Raw genomic sequence first — 16,530 nt, 5'->3', positions numbered from 1 at the left:
ATCCCATGTCAGAAAAAAAATACATCATTTAATTGAGTTATTAATTTATAGAATATTAATTTACCGAGGTTATACTGTATTTAAGTTAAATACTTAAGTCAAACAGTAATTATAGCAAACCGGAGTACAAATTTGAGATGCAAACATACCGAAGTACAACTTCTGAATAAAAAATAAAAAAGAGTGAAGCAAAATCAGAAAAAAAAGAAATAAAAAAGATTGCTCTAAGTTTCCACCTGTAACTCTTGCTGAAAATATGATTATGCATTGAGAATCAGATACAAACTATTACAACTGGTTCTTCTACTTCAGGTAAATATCTTACAGCGCTGTCAAATTTTGTGCTACAGAAATCAAATCCAGTAAAACTGGGAAGAGAAAGGAGTGAATTTTTCAAGGAAAAAAAGAAAGCAAAGAAACCCTCACCCCAAAATAGAATTTAGAAATGGAAGCGAAAAAAGAGAAAAACTCACTAAGCACATTACAATAGTGCAAAAGAATCTCAAAATCCAGACCATCCCCTGGAATTCAATTTGAATACTAGAACCGCTCGAAATTAGCTCACCCTGGATTCCGCCAGCCCTTGCTTGTGAATTTCCTGATCCACCTCTTGAGGACAGATGGGTGGACCAAATGTATAAATCAAGTTTACAAGTGTATATGGAACAAATCTTCACATGTCAATCACCTCAATGTTACAGCAAACCAGCCAGCAGAGCTCCAGGATCTGTCAAAGCTGCAGGATTGGTTGGTTGAGCTACTGGAGCAGCTGGTGGTGCTGGTGCAGGTGGAGGCGGTGCTGTTGGAATACTAACTAATTGTTCTTTGATAAACTCCTTCATCCTGTGTAAGGAAAAGGTGGAGAAATGTAAGTTGTTAAAAAGTGTGGGATGAGAAACTTGTGGCACACGGCTTAGACATAAAATACATACTCAAGTGTTAGTGTTGGGTCCCCTGAGGCAACTGTCATCCGCAACTGTGTTCGGTCTGCTGGATCTGTTTCAATTCTAATCTGAAATATAGAACTCAAAGAAACTGTCAGAGGGCTTTCATGCCAAAATTTGAATTCAAACAATATCAGCATTGCAAACTAACAAGAAGGAACTAATTGTGAGAGGGAAAAAGAGAGTTAATAAGTGATTATACAAAGCAACTTGTTCGGAAAAGGTTTCACTTTGTATTTTCAACTCTAAATCTGTAACGGACTATAGCTAGACAAAAGGCTTTCAACCCACGTGTTACATACCCACTAACAAATCCACCATACAAAATGCTCATTCTATGACAGCAACAGAATTGCAAAACCATTTATTTAGCTCAAATAAAAAGAAAAATCCTTACCAAGCAAAGCATGGGCCGGATGCTCTCTGAGTAGAAGGTAGTACTTGCAATCAGGTTATTGGGGTTTGGGTCCTAAAACAGAAAATAGAACAGTGAACAATTTGCTATATAACTCAAAACGAGGGAATAAAAAGGAAAGAGAGAGTCACTTACAAGCCCTGGACAAACTGCCAACCGAGAGCTGGTAAATATGTTTGCCATGTCAATGAGAGACAATGGTCTTACACCTCTAACCTGTGTCATTAAAAGGGTAATAATACAATATGATGATGTTAGTCAATGGAAAGGGATACGATATAGCAACATAATAAATGGCAACAGAACTTGCAACTGGTCATATTAATGAGACAAAACTCAAAGATTGACTGTTTAGATTTTAGACATCCTTGAAAAATATGAATGAAAAGGTAAGGCTACATCCTCTAAAGGCAGAGATTGACCATTTACATATTGATGCCGCCAAGGAAGAGGAAATTGTAAATTATTATAACTTGACTTATATAGGTTTTGAGATTTCTTGTAACCTAGTCTATTGGGATTTTTTTACATAGATATGTCAATAGCACACTTTCTAGGAATCTTTGCCTATCATGGTTTTCCTTTTCCTTTTCGTATGTGATTTTCTGTTTCTTATTTAGTTTTGGACCACTAGGATAATGAAATTATGAGTATTTTCATTTAGTTAGAGAGCTGTGGTCTTAAGTATTTTCCATTTTCTTTTTCTCCTAGTGCTTCTATTTATCTTTCTTGTGGACACCTGTGGGCCTCAATAAACGAACTCTAGCTCAATACCAAATCTTAGCGGGACTAAGAAACAAAGTTGCCCAACATCACATCACATGTCCTTCCTATCATGAATGAGAAAGGAAGTGTATACTGCTCTAACGGCAGTTGTGATCAGTTCAAACAGTACTGGAACAGTGTAACAAACAAGCATGAGTGCACAAGAAGAAATATCAATTTCGTGAAAGCCTGTCAAAAGATCTATTGCCGCAAGACTTCAATATACTACTCTACCAACTAGGTCACATAAAAGGCAGCTATATCCATCACCATGATACAGACCAGATGAAATGGTGACATAATAGCATACTGAAAGGGAAAGAATTTTCTACTCAACAGAAAGGCAAAATATACGTACAACTTCTTGAAGCTTCAGTGGTGGCCCGGAAAGTGATCTCCACTGAGGGAAAAACTCATCAGCAGACACTGTAAGAGGCTGAAGAAATTTGTTCAGAACAGCTGGAAGGCGAAGCTTGACATTGGCCTACAAAAAGTCCAAAAATTAGATAAGTGTAAAGATGAACATAGAAGGCAGCTAAAAATTAGCTTGATATTGGCTATGTCAAAGATTAGCAATGCAGAACACATTTCATATATAATGTACCATGTTTGTACCAAACTTGTACGAGAAGTCAAGAACAGCAACATCCCTGCTTGGATGGAGATTCATTATTTCAAGCGGGCATTGCACCTATACAACAAGAGGAAATAGTAAGGAATACTATAGTTGAAGAAAAATTACAACAAAAAAGGTGCCCTATAGTGATTAACAGCCAGCTCACAATTACAAGCATTTTACCTGTGCCCGTGGAGGAATTGTTTCAGGTACCAATGAGAGTTCAATTTTTAAATGGGCAGGGGGTAATATCTGAGCCCGAACAGAAAGAAGTGGAGAAGTGTTTTTGTTTCCCAAGAAAAGGACAAGACGTCCATGCTGAGCTCGCCACTCCGCTTTAATACCAATCTGCAAAATATTTGATTCTAAAATCAGGGCAGTTCTTGGAGAAGCTTTTGCAAACTGTAAGGGCAACTTTAAATGCATAAAGGGAAATGGCTTAAGCATCTAACCAAGAAAATTAACTGTTTGGAAAAAGGAAACTTGTACCTGAATGTTTGGATCCTCATATAAAACACCACTATCCTTCAAGCATAAAGCATAAAACCTTTCATTGATATTTCCAATTGGCTGCAATCATCATGAACAAACTCAGCTCGTCAGAAGCAAGAATCAAAATGCTATAGAAGTCATGTTACATCTGCCAATGCACAGCAGCTAAGATAGAACAGGATTGCATTATACATTCAAAGGCACTCAAGCAAATCCATCCACCTACCCAATAAAATGCACAAACAGTTTGAAATGGAAAAAAACTTTCAAGTTATCACATCTAAATTTCCTAGACTAAATAGACAATAACACTATAACAAACTACATACCTGGACAGAATCAGTTTCCTTTCCTACAGGTACAATAGCTGCTGCATCATCCGCTGGAATTGGAACCCCTTCCAGTCCAGAAACTACATTTGGCTCAAATTGGACAGCAGCTCCAGGAGGGCCCTCAATTGCCAGTGGACCCAAGAGATCACCTAGGAGATCTGTTGAAGGAGATTGAGGATCTACTGTAGCCAAAGTCCCATTTGCCTGGGACAATTCTTGAACTGCTGAAGCATGCTCCTGTCAAGATAAACATAAAACAGATTCCCCAATGCAACTCAGAAATTTTTTAAACATTCTTCCAAGCAAAACTCCAGGATTCATAAATACTAGACAAGAACTACCCACATCGCCACTCATGCTGGGAATCTTTACTAGACTAAGCTGGCCAACAGATTGAGGGGTCCCATTCGAAGGTTGTTGGTCTGTTACAACCAAAGCATTAGACATATGCTGCTGCGCCCGCAACTTAATAGCACTTTGCTCTGCAGTATCTACTTCAGCAACCTCAGCTTTTTTAATCAATGCAGACTGAAATTCAACATGAGAAACAGTTAGGCATGCAGCTGAATCCCTTAATCACAATCATTGATGAACTTGCAGATGGTAGCCTAGAAAGATTCTTTATTCAGAAAAATTATTGAGTAAACACACTTACCTGGCGCTCAGGGAATTTAGGCATTTCAGCCAATATGTCCATTAGAGCTGCACCTTTCCTACTTAATGCAAAATACTCAATTGCTCGCTGTTGTATCTCAACATCAATGCAACTCTCGTATCTATGACAATACCAAACAGTTTTAAGGAGGTTTGCAGAATAACCAACAGATACCAACTTAACATGGAGGATGAGAGGAGCAAAGTAAATCTTACTTGCTAAATATCGCCAAGACATGTTTCTGTAGTTCTGGGTCAGGGGGTTGAGTGTGCATTAAGATCTTAGCATACGTGGAAAGAAGAATTGGAATGGTAGTAGTTCTGCAGACACATTCATTACTCATATAAATGACCAATGAAGACAAATCACAAGTTTGACCAAAAACATGGAGAAAGGTTAGGTGTTCTTACGATACAGTAGGAAGCTTCTCATGTATGACACTAAAAATTTCCTTCGGACTACACCCAGGCCGTCTGGCCAAAAGGTGGCTGTACTCTCCAAGGAGATATGCACTGACCTGTTACAACCACATACAAATAACAATAAGAAGTCACACATCTCCATTCACCACCACCAACTTTCTTTCTTGTATCAGTGTAATAGCAAACTAGTAATAGTGTCAAAAGGTGTTAGCACAGAACTACACACCTTGACCATTGTCTCATGTATGGCAGGCTTGTCAAGATACTCTCTGGCCTTTGCTGCTGCATAAGGCTGATCAAATGTTTCAAGTCTCAGTTGAAAATTTCTAGATCGAGGTCTCTATAATAAACAAGATTCATTATGCTTAAGCCACAGATATTTTAATTACCTGCAGGTCTTCATTGTTTGTAACAAACTGCACAACACGAAACCATATATCATCGCTGACAAAATCTCCTGCCTTGTCAATCAATTGAAGGATCACATCCACGTACCTATGTTCAAGATAAATAAAATACACATTGATAATTGATATTTGGGTGTTTCTGATTAATAATAAACAAATTATCTAGCCATGCTAAACAGGAAATGACAACCGACAAATGGTTGAGCCATGAGCTTTAGTTAATACCACTGTTATAGGTTTCATTGGCACTGAAATTCTTACATCTAGTTAAACTATTATGAAGCAGGAAAGAAAGTGCAGTGTCTCACGGAATGTAGAGCAATTAGTTTGCCACTAATATAAGCAGACTAATATGATAAACACCATATAAGAAATATGAAACCAAGCATTATATGAAATTTCACATCCTTTAAGGCAGTTGCTAACTAGGGAGACCTGTCATTCCAAGTATGTATTTTTAACACCCAAAATCATATTCAACATCTCATTTTAGCAGTAAATGCCAATAATGTTTGTGACTTGAATTGAACACTTGTCCATTCTATTTCCTCTAACCCATGTCCAAATAATAAAGAGATTATGCTTTCACTACTACTATGCCCAACATTTCCCTATAGCTAACTGACAAAAAATCCTTACCAAGACAAATCAGGAAAAAACTTTTCTGCAAGAATAGCAGCTTTAAGAGACAACTCTTCACGCATTGCAAAATCAGCTGTGCTAAGATACTGAACATCAGATAAAAGTCAGTGCACATTCTCAATGCCCTATGTAGATCAATAAAGAATTCCAAAGGAACTGTGAACTAAATTCACATCAAAACATTAGTCCATAGATTCATAGTGTTTATTTATACCTGCAACAGTTCTTCCACTATGTCCTTTGCATTTGAAACATCACACATACCATAAAGCAAATCAAGAGCACGCCGACGGATACTGGAGGGAAAATTTGAAGTCAGCTAAAGTAAGTCTAAAGAATATATTTGATCTAAGCTTTAAAGAGAAGCAGTTGGCATTTAGGGCGAGCATTCAATAGTTTTATCCTCGTAAACATTTGATATTCAATACACTGCGCATGCATCTGATCCACATCTGTGGCTAAGATGCCATCCTCTTTACAATCATTGACATGAAATACCCAAAAGGAAACAAAGAAGAAATGTGCAGCGCTCATATGCATCAGAAACGACATAAAAAAATAGAAAATATTTGAAAAATGCAACACTCTCAAATTTAACCTGATGTCAGGATCTTTCAATGAGGTGATGATCTGAGCCTGATGTCTTTTAATGATATCATGCACATCTGTAACCATCAACATCCGAGTCATATTCTCCTGCAGCAGAACAGCAATGCCATGTAATACTCAATCATTCAGCTTTACAGCAGTAATTAGAGATTTACTCACCAAAGTTTCAACATCAATCAACTCTCATAAGTTTGTTGAGTTGCTAAAAAAATAAAGTTACAGCATCTCTATGACTTACCAAGCCAAGATAACGGATATTTGGTTCGCGAACGGCAATAAATTTGCCAAGGAGGGCAACACACTGAGACATCATCTCTTTTTCAGCATCAAGGTGCATTACCTGCAAAAAGGAAATTAAGATCCAGAAACCACAACCAATAGGCTCGCAAATCATTGGTACTATTGCAAAGTAAGAAGGGTGAGACCTCAAGTTCAAGTCCCACCTTTGTCAATCTATCACCCATCTCAATAAATAAAACACAACACCAGGTCCCTATAAAATACTCAAATAACTATAAACTTTACTTCATTAATCATCTATTTATTGAAAGTGAGGGCAGGAACCAAATCACAAGCATTTCCAACAAGAGTAGAGAGGCAATTAAGAAGGATGGTCTCAAAATATCACCCAATGCCAAGAGCTTAAATGGTGATGTAAGCACCAAAGCCCATCAACTTGAAGGCAGTTCTTTCCTTCAAAAACCTTTTCTTTCTTTAATCACATGCACATGAGAGGAAGAGAGGGAGAGAGGTGCTAGTATCCACACAACACAAAAAATATATGTTCAATTATGTTATTACATAAGCAGTAATAACACTTGCATTGAGAGCTTGTCCAATTTCCCATTGAACACCCAAATTCCCTTTTCAAGATAAATGAAATGATGCTTACTGAGCATCCAAATGAAGAACTTCTATAATGCTCTTTGTTTTGTGCCTATGGTTAGTTTCTGCAAAATCAGACAAGGTACTGCTGCTCCCACAACACACCAACCACGAGCACACGCTTGTCAATAACAACACTGTAAATCGTATCAACAAACAAAATCTAAGCTGTTCTATATAACATATTGATGCACCAACATGCTTAATTGAGCAGTAAACTCACAAGAGCAAGGGCTTCAAAGAGAACAGCATGCGATGCGTTGTTCTTATTTACATTTTTTACAACATCAGTTCCCATTAGTATCCGCTGTAAGACCTGAGACCACCAATTAGATTTTATTAGAAACACAAATTCTAAGGAAAATGTCGAATTAAATTCTTTGAAAATAGTCAGACCTCAAACAGGGATCTTCTAGTATTAGGATCTTCAATAGTTGGATAGTACTGAAGAGCCCTCATTGTCTTAACCTGTGTAATATCATTAACAAGAACTTGTCAGCTATAAATGGAGAAATTGCTGACAGCTAACATTCATGAAATTTAAGAGTTACTGCTTAAGAGGAAAATTGTATAGACTAGATCAGCAGTAATCAACTTCTCTAAGGATCTCATTCTTTCTTTTTCTAAAAGAGAGAGACAGGACAAAAAGAAGAAAAAACATACATACATTCATGTGTGTGTGTGTGTGTTTATGTATACTGACCTGAAGCCAAGGAGATGGAATACCATAATAAGTGTATTCTTGTGGAATATCCTGGTTCCTAGCAAGTCGCTCCAGTGTCTTAACACATTTCGGTACACAACTCCAATATGCTTCATGGTTATTTGACACTAAAGCAACGAGAAGACTCATACAAGACGTCAAAACACCAAGATCACGTTCATCTAACAGCTGAGCCATGCGATCCGACCTGAGGCATTTGGAAAATGAGAGAATTTGATTTGGCAGAGATAAAAGGTAATCTTGGATAATAGTCTAATGGTTAATTTGCAAAAGCATACCAGCCATCTACATTAACAACATCTGGATTTTTTCTGTACAAGCGCAGCAAACATAATGCAGCCTTCTTTCTCACAAGTGGTCTGCAGCTACTAGAAATCTAAAACAAAAAATGGGGGGAGGGTCAGCTTTCAAAATATGCCAGTCAAGCTCACAATCTTTTTGCTGTCCCTTACTAGTAACTTTTGAACGTCTGGTGCCAATGATTCAGCAAATTCTCTTCCACCAATATTTCCAACCTACAAAGATTAGAGAGATATCATAGTTCACATGATTGAGTCTAAGAGTTGTGAAATCAAATACATGTTGTAGAGCGAGGCAGAGAAAGGAAAGAGGGATAGACACTAAAGAGAAAACAAAAGAACAGATAAATGTACTTTTCTGAAACATCTTAACAATATGATCGTGTAGTCTAGAAACAAGAAAAAGGTCTTCTGTTACCATACCATAGTCAAAGCCAGGCACTGAAAAGTTTCATTCCGACCAATAATATCATTGCGCACTGTATTTATTGCTAATCTGAGAAAATCATGGTTCTCATTGAGCAAAGATGATGTCACTATGTATCCAACCTGCAGGCATTCACAGAAAGGTGAAAATCAATTGAACACCAAAGTTGATTCATAATATAAAGAAAACAGGAACACAGGTACATTTGAACTTAGACTGATCACATCATGGAAAGTATAGCTTTGCAGAAAGACTTGACATTCATTTAAGAAAATGAATAAAAAATATCATCTCCAACAATCTTGAAGGCCTCCACTAGTCATTATACAAAATTTTGTTGTTATAATTATATGGCTTTCAGCTTTTATCACCATGTTAGTGGTTCCTATTGATTGGAGTACATCCATTGGATTATGGAGAAACAAGGCAGAATAACCATTGTTTCAATAATTCAACTTATACAAGCTGATAATCATTAGAGATTGTGAAATGCAAAAATTACCTGCTTTTCAGGGTACTTTGGTGCGGATATTAAGGAAACAGCTTCCATGTGACCAAAATCTACATCGTAGCCTAGCATGTAAATGTAAAGCATTTTCCAAACATATTTCTTCTTTTCATAAGGAGTCAAGCCCTGTCAAAAGAAACAAAAATGCCCATGCATAACAGCTCTCTCGACATATAAAATACTGCAAGTGTTGTCTGACACAAATATAAGCAAGAATTAACACCTGCATAGATTCTTACATGAGCTAGGTAAAAACATTCCTGTTATCCCTTGAGATTGTACTTTTTCTGATGGTGTGGCACTTTAATAAAATTGCATTGAAATTGCAGGTAGATATTATGAACAAATGTCGAGATTATGTCGACCAAAGCACAAGATGCAGCAAAAACACAGTCTCTAAGAATGTGAGCAGAATCCTTGCTAAAAATTCTGTCCTAGTGAATGAGCCTAAACCCTCTAGTAAGAAAATAAACCTTTCTCTTCCCGAGAAATTATTAGGTGAACTTAGTTCACCACTTGAGATCATGGACCAACCAATTTTAGAATTATATATCATCCTATTTTGTGAATTAGAAAAATCAAATCATTTTTCTCTTACCTCTTAATAAATATTTTGTTTTTTTTTATAATCAAGGTTATTGCTTGTTCATTTTAAAGTTGATGGTGTGGATAGATAGGATGATATTTCATTCTACAATTGGTTGGTCCATAGTCTAGAATGGTGAGCCAGGTTCATGTAACATTTTCTCCCATGGCTTTTACAAACAAAATTTATGAGGCTTGAACGCAGCTTTTTAGCCTCCCACCCACCAGCAAAGAAATTCAAAGATCTGAGTGCAATCTCCAAGACAGCGACCCAAAAATTTGAATAGGATTCTTGTTCTAGTGAAAGCACTTCATCTTGAAATTATTGGGTTGCCAAAACAATAATCTAAACTTGTAGTCGAGTACCAGCATATCATGGTCAATGCATTTCTTGTTTCCACGGAATTGCTCAAAACCAAAATATCCTAGGTCTTATTGAGCTCATCATTCGATCATATGCATTTCAATACAATAAAAAAGAAATGTCCTTTCAGATGCATCGCCAGTACACATCTACAGAAAGAGTAAACATTCAGACACACTACCTTAAAAGGCTCTAGCCTATTACCTAGAAAGAAAGATAGTATCTCGATAACAGAAACATCAAAGAAGCTCAATCTTAATGTCATTCACCAGCATGAGCTCACTCGACATCGCTTTCGCAGCCCTAAATACTTATGCTATGAGAAATGCTAATCTTACAAAAAAAAAATCCCGCATTCACTTCCCGAGAAATCTCAACCATTAGATTTGCAAGACCCATCAGTAGGGTCCACTCAATCAACGGATTCAGCTGAGTCTTACTCTTATCCCCATATACTTGCATTACCTCAGTTAAACTTGAAATATTTCAAACTTCACTAAGAGAAAAAACACAGATTATTAAAAAAAAAAACAATTCTTATAATTACATGATGATCTAATAAATAAGAAATTGAAGCAATCAGTTCTAAATTAACATTCTCTATTTCTAAAAAGTGATTAAATTACATATAAAAAGAAGAATAAAAGAAAACTCTAACCTTTTCGTTTTTGAAGCGAGTACGTATATTGCCAAGCTCTTTATCAACGCGAAGTCTTTCTTGCTCTTTGTTTTGACAATTTCGAATATCGCTTATAAAGACAGAGAGTCCTCTCATGCCTGACAACGCCATTTCCCTCTCAGATCCAACAATTAGAGAGGGCTGATTTATTAATTAATCGATTATAATTAAATTAATCACCAGTTTTCCACTACAAAATCGTATTTCTCTTGAAAATAAGAATGGAGGTTAGATCTAAGATAATAAGATCTTGAAGAAATGGAGATCTGAGTGTGAATTTGATGCATAAATGGTGAGGGGAAGAGGAAGATTTGACGGGATGATCTGTAGAGAGAGAAAGGGTGGGAGGGAAGGAGGGAGAAACAGAAATGAAGAATTTATTTTTCGAGTTTTTCTTTTTCTTTCTTTTTTTCTATAGAGAGAGAAAGGATGGACTGAGGAAATTTGTAAAAGCCGTCAGGGTGCTGCGGGAGACGACTTTTATTTATTGTAATTTAATTTCATTTAATTTAACCTCTTAAAATCCAACCTGAGGTAAGCTGGGTAAATTTAAAAAAAAAAGTGTATATACATATATATTATTTTAATAAAAAAATCATAAAGTTAACGGATCAATAACTAAATTTTGATAAGTTATTAGATTAATCTAGATTTTTAATTAGGCTAACCAAATTTTTAACCAAGTTTTTATTTTATTTTTTAATCTAAACCAATTTAAATTTTAATTAATTAAATTTTAGATTGAAACTACCAGGCTAATCCATGTTTCGAGATAATAGTTGGAAAATTAATGGATTTTAAAAAAAAATACTACCAGGCTAATCCATGTTTCGAGATAAAAGTTGGAAAATTAATAGATTTTAAAAAAAAAAAACGTTAATTGGATATGGTTTAATTATTTTACTGTGGTTTCATTTTCATCTCACTATCCACATATTGCAAATATTTTTATTTTCTTGAGAATTATTCGTCCTTGAAGCGGTTTTCAAGCATGGAAATCAAGTTCCCAAATTTAATATATTAGTATTTTTTTTTTCAATTTTAGATAACAAGATGAGTCTACAAAATGATGTTTTTGATTATTTTGTTTAATTAGGAGGTTTGTTTAGCTTAATTATACAGGAACATTAATTTTTGCTGGAGGAGATGAATTTGATCTCAAACCGTTTATTAACATAAACAAAAACAATTATATCGGTCTCGTCTAGTCCAACCTAATTAGTTGGAGTTCTTCGTTTTCCCACAATTTATTAGTTGTGCCCCTTTCCGCTGATGTGCTTAATTTAGTGGAGGAAAATTTGTATAAACCATGGAATTTTTTTATGTTTTTTTTTTTTTTTGTTGGTTCAGGGAAATGGACCGACCTGAATACACAAAATGCTTTTCCTGTATTTGAATTAAATTTCAAATTCTGTTTAAAAATGCGAACGAGATTGTATTTTAAAATATTATTTGACACTAAAAAATTTCAAACGAAACCTTAAATGAATAATTGTATTTAGTTAAACCATGTTTAAATTTTTAATAGCCTACCAACCGCGTGTTCCAGTTGTCATGCTGACAAGCCAAAGCATAAAGAAGGAAAAGGTTTCTGTTGATCCCATGATAGATGTCATTACTCTGCTTCAAGGTGATGAATGGAAAAGCATGGGTCCATCAATGGCTTCGGGAGGTATGAAAACCTTAAATTCAAGTGCCTTTCTGGTCACCATCGAGCAAAGACATGTTCACCTTGAGGAATTGGGAACTTTCGTGTTCATTTCATAACAGGAAGAAGAAAGTGCATGAGACGACTTCAACTATTGCACCCCACTCAATTTTGCCCAGTCTACGAACTGCATGCCACCATAAATATTGTTGGCAAATCGCACACCAACAGTGAAAGCCATGGCAACAGGCGGGACCTGTTTTGCCACAGGTGATGCTTCAACCAGGTGCTCCAGTCCATTAATAATTTGGTAACGAGTGTTGGAAGATAAAGCAAGAAACACACCTGACAAGGCAAAAACCATAAACAGCAAGGCATCGATGGATAATTTAAAAAAAAAAGAAGAATCATATAAATATGTCATCAAAATACCGATGGGAGAACAAAAGTCTAGCCAGAATAAAAATTGAAAGCAAATTCCTTATGTCATCCTAATGAATAAATGAAATTACTGCTGCAAAAGAGACTAATAATGAAATGGAATTTTAAATGTTGCAGTATCTACTAAAACCTCAGTTCAGCTAACTCGGAAACCAATAGCAAAAATAGACTGGCCAACAAAGTTTGCAATGATAAATTGCCACTGTTACCAAATTAGAAAAAAATTATATATAAACATACCCCAAAGAACCGCACTTTGCACAAGAGGTGGAACAGGAATGTCCTCATCTGATTTCTTTATGCTTCTGATGATAGAGAAAAACAAAACAAAGCAATTAGCACTTCATCTCCAAAAGAACAAGCATAACCTTTAGTAAAAAAACCACCACTGTCATGGTACATTGTATTTTTTAGCAATACAAATAAAATAGAACTCTTATGCAGCTTCAGATGCTTAAAGAAAACAAGTAGAAGGTTTTTTTTTTTTTTTTTTTTTTTTTTTTTTTTTTTTTTTTTTTTTACAAGTAGAAGATAGAACAGGTAAATGCAAACGCAAAGGTATCGTTTTCAATACAAATTTCTCACACATATATTTTCCAGCTGCAACAGGGGCATGTTACTCAGTAGATTTTCCTCTAACATGCTAAGCCATGCACTCTTATTGTTAAATTTCCCTGGTATACTCAGCAGACAAAACAGAATAATATACAATTCAATTGATAATGAAAATTAATTACGAGAGAAACTAATGCTTAATGGCCCATTTGCCAGACCAACTGCAGAGCACAACTGACAATCATAAGACAACCCAAACATCTTGAAATAGAGAGAGTAACATCTTTATGAATATAAATCGAACTTCAATAGAAAAACAGAACAAGCCAAATTGCTTAATATGGCATTCTTAAATGATTTAGAAGTCAGAACTCAAGGATACATTTTGTATAAGAAAAAAGACTCAAGGATATATTCATAACATCACAAGGCCCATTCATTTAGGAACAACAATGAAACAGAACGAGAGAGAAATCATGAAGATAAAAGGAGTACCGTTTGGCAGTCATTATTAGATTAGCAATGCCTTGGCCAATAAGTCCACACCCAAACCCAACTGAACCATATAATACACCCTGAATACAGAATTTCCAATAAAGTACATCAGAAGCAGAAGAGAGTAATAGTAAAAGTACCACTAGAAGCATAGAAAACCAAGTACTAAATATGAAACATGCATTCATACACAGTTCCAAAAAATAGGAGTTGTGAAATGAGATACCAATAAGAATTATAATGCACCCTCCCTTTGGGGTGTCAGTTTTGAGGATTTCTGAACATGCAGCTATACTTGAATCACATGTGGTACCTTGTAAAAGTAGGTAGCAGTGCGCTGTTTCACAGAGAATTTGCATCCTGGCCTTTCAGCTTCAAAAACACTGCAAAAAAAAAGAGGCTTTGTGCAGGAAGCAAGAAACCAACGGTATATTCTCAAAATTGAGAATCTGCGATAAGAGAATCTGAATGGAAAAGGGAATCAACAGGGTACAACTTGGTACCCTTGAATGGAAATGCTTCTCATTGCATTTATATAGTAGCGGTTACTTTAATTTTGTATCAAGTGGTCAAATGCAACTCTCCAAGTGCTACATGAATTCCCGCATATATTGTTATTGAAGTAAACGTTCAAGAAGGTCAAATCCTACGATAGCTAAATGAAGACCTAAAGGTCACCATCAAGTTCTCATCCAGCCAAAGTGGCATGGCCAATAAAGCCCTATATGAATTTTACTAGCAAATAACCATTTCCCTCACTAGTCGAGCAGCACGTCAAGGTTCTAACCAATGAAGTTGAGTTTATAAAAATGGCTAAAGTATCTCAGCTGATTACAGCATTAAAAAAAAAAAAAAAACATTTCAATATTCTAGGCAATATGGCGCCTAGAGTTCAAATCAGCCATACAAATCATAAAGCAACACTACTCAAGTTTAATATTCAAGGGAGAAGATATAACCTGCTAGGAAGAGCCGCACATGCCTGCTGTATGCTCCCAAACAACCCACCTGAAACAGCCGGCTTCCCAATACGAGCATAAGGAGCTAACAATCCAACCAAAGCAATGTCGACCACAATCCCAACCAAAAGATCCGCCGCATACAGCTCAAACTCTGACCAGAAATCCTCTCCCCTCTTCTGGAACTCCGCAAACGTTGCACAACACGAATCGATAACTATCTGCAACAAACATCATCAACAAGAATATTAATTTCAATGGATAATATGAATACTTCAAATTCAAATAACCCCGCATATACAATTCTCTCTATCTATATATATATATATTACCAGAAACAAACCTCTGTTCCAACTTTGAAAAGAAAAGAAGGATCAGCCAGCATTCGATTACGCAGCATAGTACAGTATTTCATCAAAAAACCTAGTGGCCAAGCTGATCCCTGCAATAACAGATTTACAATACCAACAAAATCAAATAATTATTATATTTTTTCTATTAAATTTTAAAACAAAAATCAATAACCTTATAAAATCATTAAAAAAAAAGACCTGCAAATCGAGGTAACGAAGGAGAAACATTTTGCGAATCCCGGTAGATTTTGCAGCTTCCATCATATCAGCAGGAAGCTCAACTCCACGTGCCTCTATTTCCTTCATTACTTCCTCAAATTTCATTATCGGTCCAAACTCCTTCTCCTCCTCACTATCACCACCGTCTCCTCCACCTCCTCCTCCTCCTCCACCACCACCACCAGAAGAACCTCCACTATCACCTCCACGACCATTACCACCGCCATCAGTTCTCAACTCAGAAGCAATATCCAAAACCCCGGGATCATCGTTCAAATTACCGTTAGTAACGCTACCGGAGGTAGAATGAGAAAAGGAGCATTTAACAGAGTGAGTGGTATTGTTGAAAGAGCAGACTAATTTTATTGGATGAGAACGGAAATCATTGAGGTTGTTTTTGACGGAACTGAAAATCTTGACGGTGAGATTGGTGATCGGAGCAGCGTCGTTAGAAGCAAAGGAGTTGGAGAGAGGGGAGAGTTTACAGTACAGCGAAGAAACTGACATTATTTTGTTCTTATCGAAAAATGATTTTTTTAAGTAATACTATTAAATAGAGCTTAGTTACTGTTGTCTCAACGGAGACAACTGATTCTTGACTCCGATTTGATCTGTGGTTGTCCGGCGAGTCAAAAAAGCGAAGTCTGTCGCCTGTTTGGTTTTTATTTTGTAGAATGTTGGGACTTAAAGGAGGAGTCACTAGGTTTAGGAGTTCGGGGAAGTGTCAAGTGAGAACACTGGTTTGGGGGATTGGATGCGGTCGAGAGCACAGAGATTGGAGAGGATGTTTTGGGGAAAGTCCCTTGCTTGTGTAGATTATCACGATTAAGTACTCAAACAATTTTTTTTTAATCTCAATTGAGTCATCAAAAGTTTAGTCTCAAGTTTTTTTTGTTTTCTCATCAATTTTATTTTAAAAAAAAGATAGTTTGTGGGAGTTTAAGCATTCAAGCCATTCAAAAACTTTAATCTTGATTGGATACTTCTTCATCTATGCTTGTTGGTGTACATATTCAACTTTTTTTAAAAGATAATTTATAGGAATTGAAGGTTTTTTTATTGAATTTGGGAATGAAAAAACTTTTATTGT

At 36.0% G+C, this 16,530-nt stretch overlaps 2 protein-coding genes across 2 annotated transcripts; both read right to left on the bottom strand.

Annotated features, from left to right (window-relative positions):
- Nucleotides 1-229: 229 nt before the first annotated feature.
- On the bottom strand, nt 230-11,197 carry LOC105139527 (AP-2 complex subunit alpha-1-like). The gene is made up of 27 exons (XM_011046002.1): nt 10,750-11,197; nt 9,137-9,268; nt 8,631-8,756; nt 8,361-8,423; nt 8,187-8,284; nt 7,888-8,095; nt 7,581-7,652; nt 7,408-7,500; nt 6,538-6,639; nt 6,289-6,386; nt 5,905-5,986; nt 5,688-5,776; nt 5,031-5,136; nt 4,868-4,933; nt 4,630-4,736; nt 4,435-4,539; nt 4,220-4,340; nt 3,910-4,092; nt 3,562-3,801; nt 3,230-3,310; nt 2,924-3,088; nt 2,729-2,815; nt 2,483-2,608; nt 1,495-1,575; nt 1,342-1,413; nt 933-1,012; nt 230-843 (listed from the first exon to the last, which is right to left on the bottom strand). Exons 1-27 carry the CDS (start codon nt 10,879-10,881, stop codon nt 696-698), a joined length of 3,063 nt encoding a protein of 1,020 aa, XP_011044304.1. The 5' UTR covers nt 10,882-11,197; the 3' UTR covers nt 230-695.
- Nucleotides 11,198-12,244: 1,047 nt separating this feature from the next.
- Nucleotides 12,245-16,230, bottom strand: RER1 (reticulata-related 1). The gene is made up of 7 exons (XM_011045976.1): nt 15,420-16,230; nt 15,212-15,310; nt 14,869-15,089; nt 14,223-14,292; nt 13,910-13,989; nt 13,100-13,164; nt 12,245-12,763 (listed from the first exon to the last, which is right to left on the bottom strand). Exons 1-7 carry the CDS (start codon nt 15,945-15,947, stop codon nt 12,570-12,572), a joined length of 1,257 nt encoding a protein of 418 aa, XP_011044278.1. The 5' UTR covers nt 15,948-16,230; the 3' UTR covers nt 12,245-12,569.
- Nucleotides 16,231-16,530: the final 300 nt, after the last annotated feature.

Source organism: Populus euphratica, unplaced genomic scaffold (assembly GCF_000495115.2).
Source record: "Populus euphratica unplaced genomic scaffold, PopEup_1.0 scaffold3.1, whole genome shotgun sequence".
Taxonomy (NCBI): domain Eukaryota; kingdom Viridiplantae; phylum Streptophyta; class Magnoliopsida; order Malpighiales; family Salicaceae; genus Populus; species Populus euphratica.
This window is presented reverse-complemented; position numbering and strand designations above follow the sequence as displayed.

Bases quoted from the DNA above. Each gene is read 5' to 3' on its own strand.
- LOC105139527 (XM_011046002.1), bottom strand. From the start codon at position 10,881: ATGGCGTTGTCAGGCATGAGAGGACTCTCTGTCTTTATAAGCGATATT. The intron at 3,802-3,909 runs GTGGGTAGTTCT...TTATCTTGACAG, and splicing joins TTCCCAGCATGAGTGGCGAT to GAGCATGCTTCAGCAGTTCA. The intron at 1,414-1,494 runs GTAAGTGACTCT...TTTCTGTTTTAG, and splicing joins TGGCAGTTTGTCCAGGGCTT to GACCCAAACCCCAATAACCT.
- RER1 (XM_011045976.1), bottom strand. From the start codon at position 15,947: ATGTCAGTTTCTTCGCTGTACTGTAAACTCTCCCCTCTCTCCAACTCC. The intron at 14,293-14,868 runs GTTATATCTTCT...TTTTTTTTGCAG, and splicing joins TGTGCGGCTCTTCCTAGCAG to TGTTTTTGAAGCTGAAAGGC. The intron at 12,764-13,099 runs GTATGTTTATAT...TTGCCTTGTCAG, and splicing joins GCAAAGTGCGGTTCTTTGGG to GTGTGTTTCTTGCTTTATCT.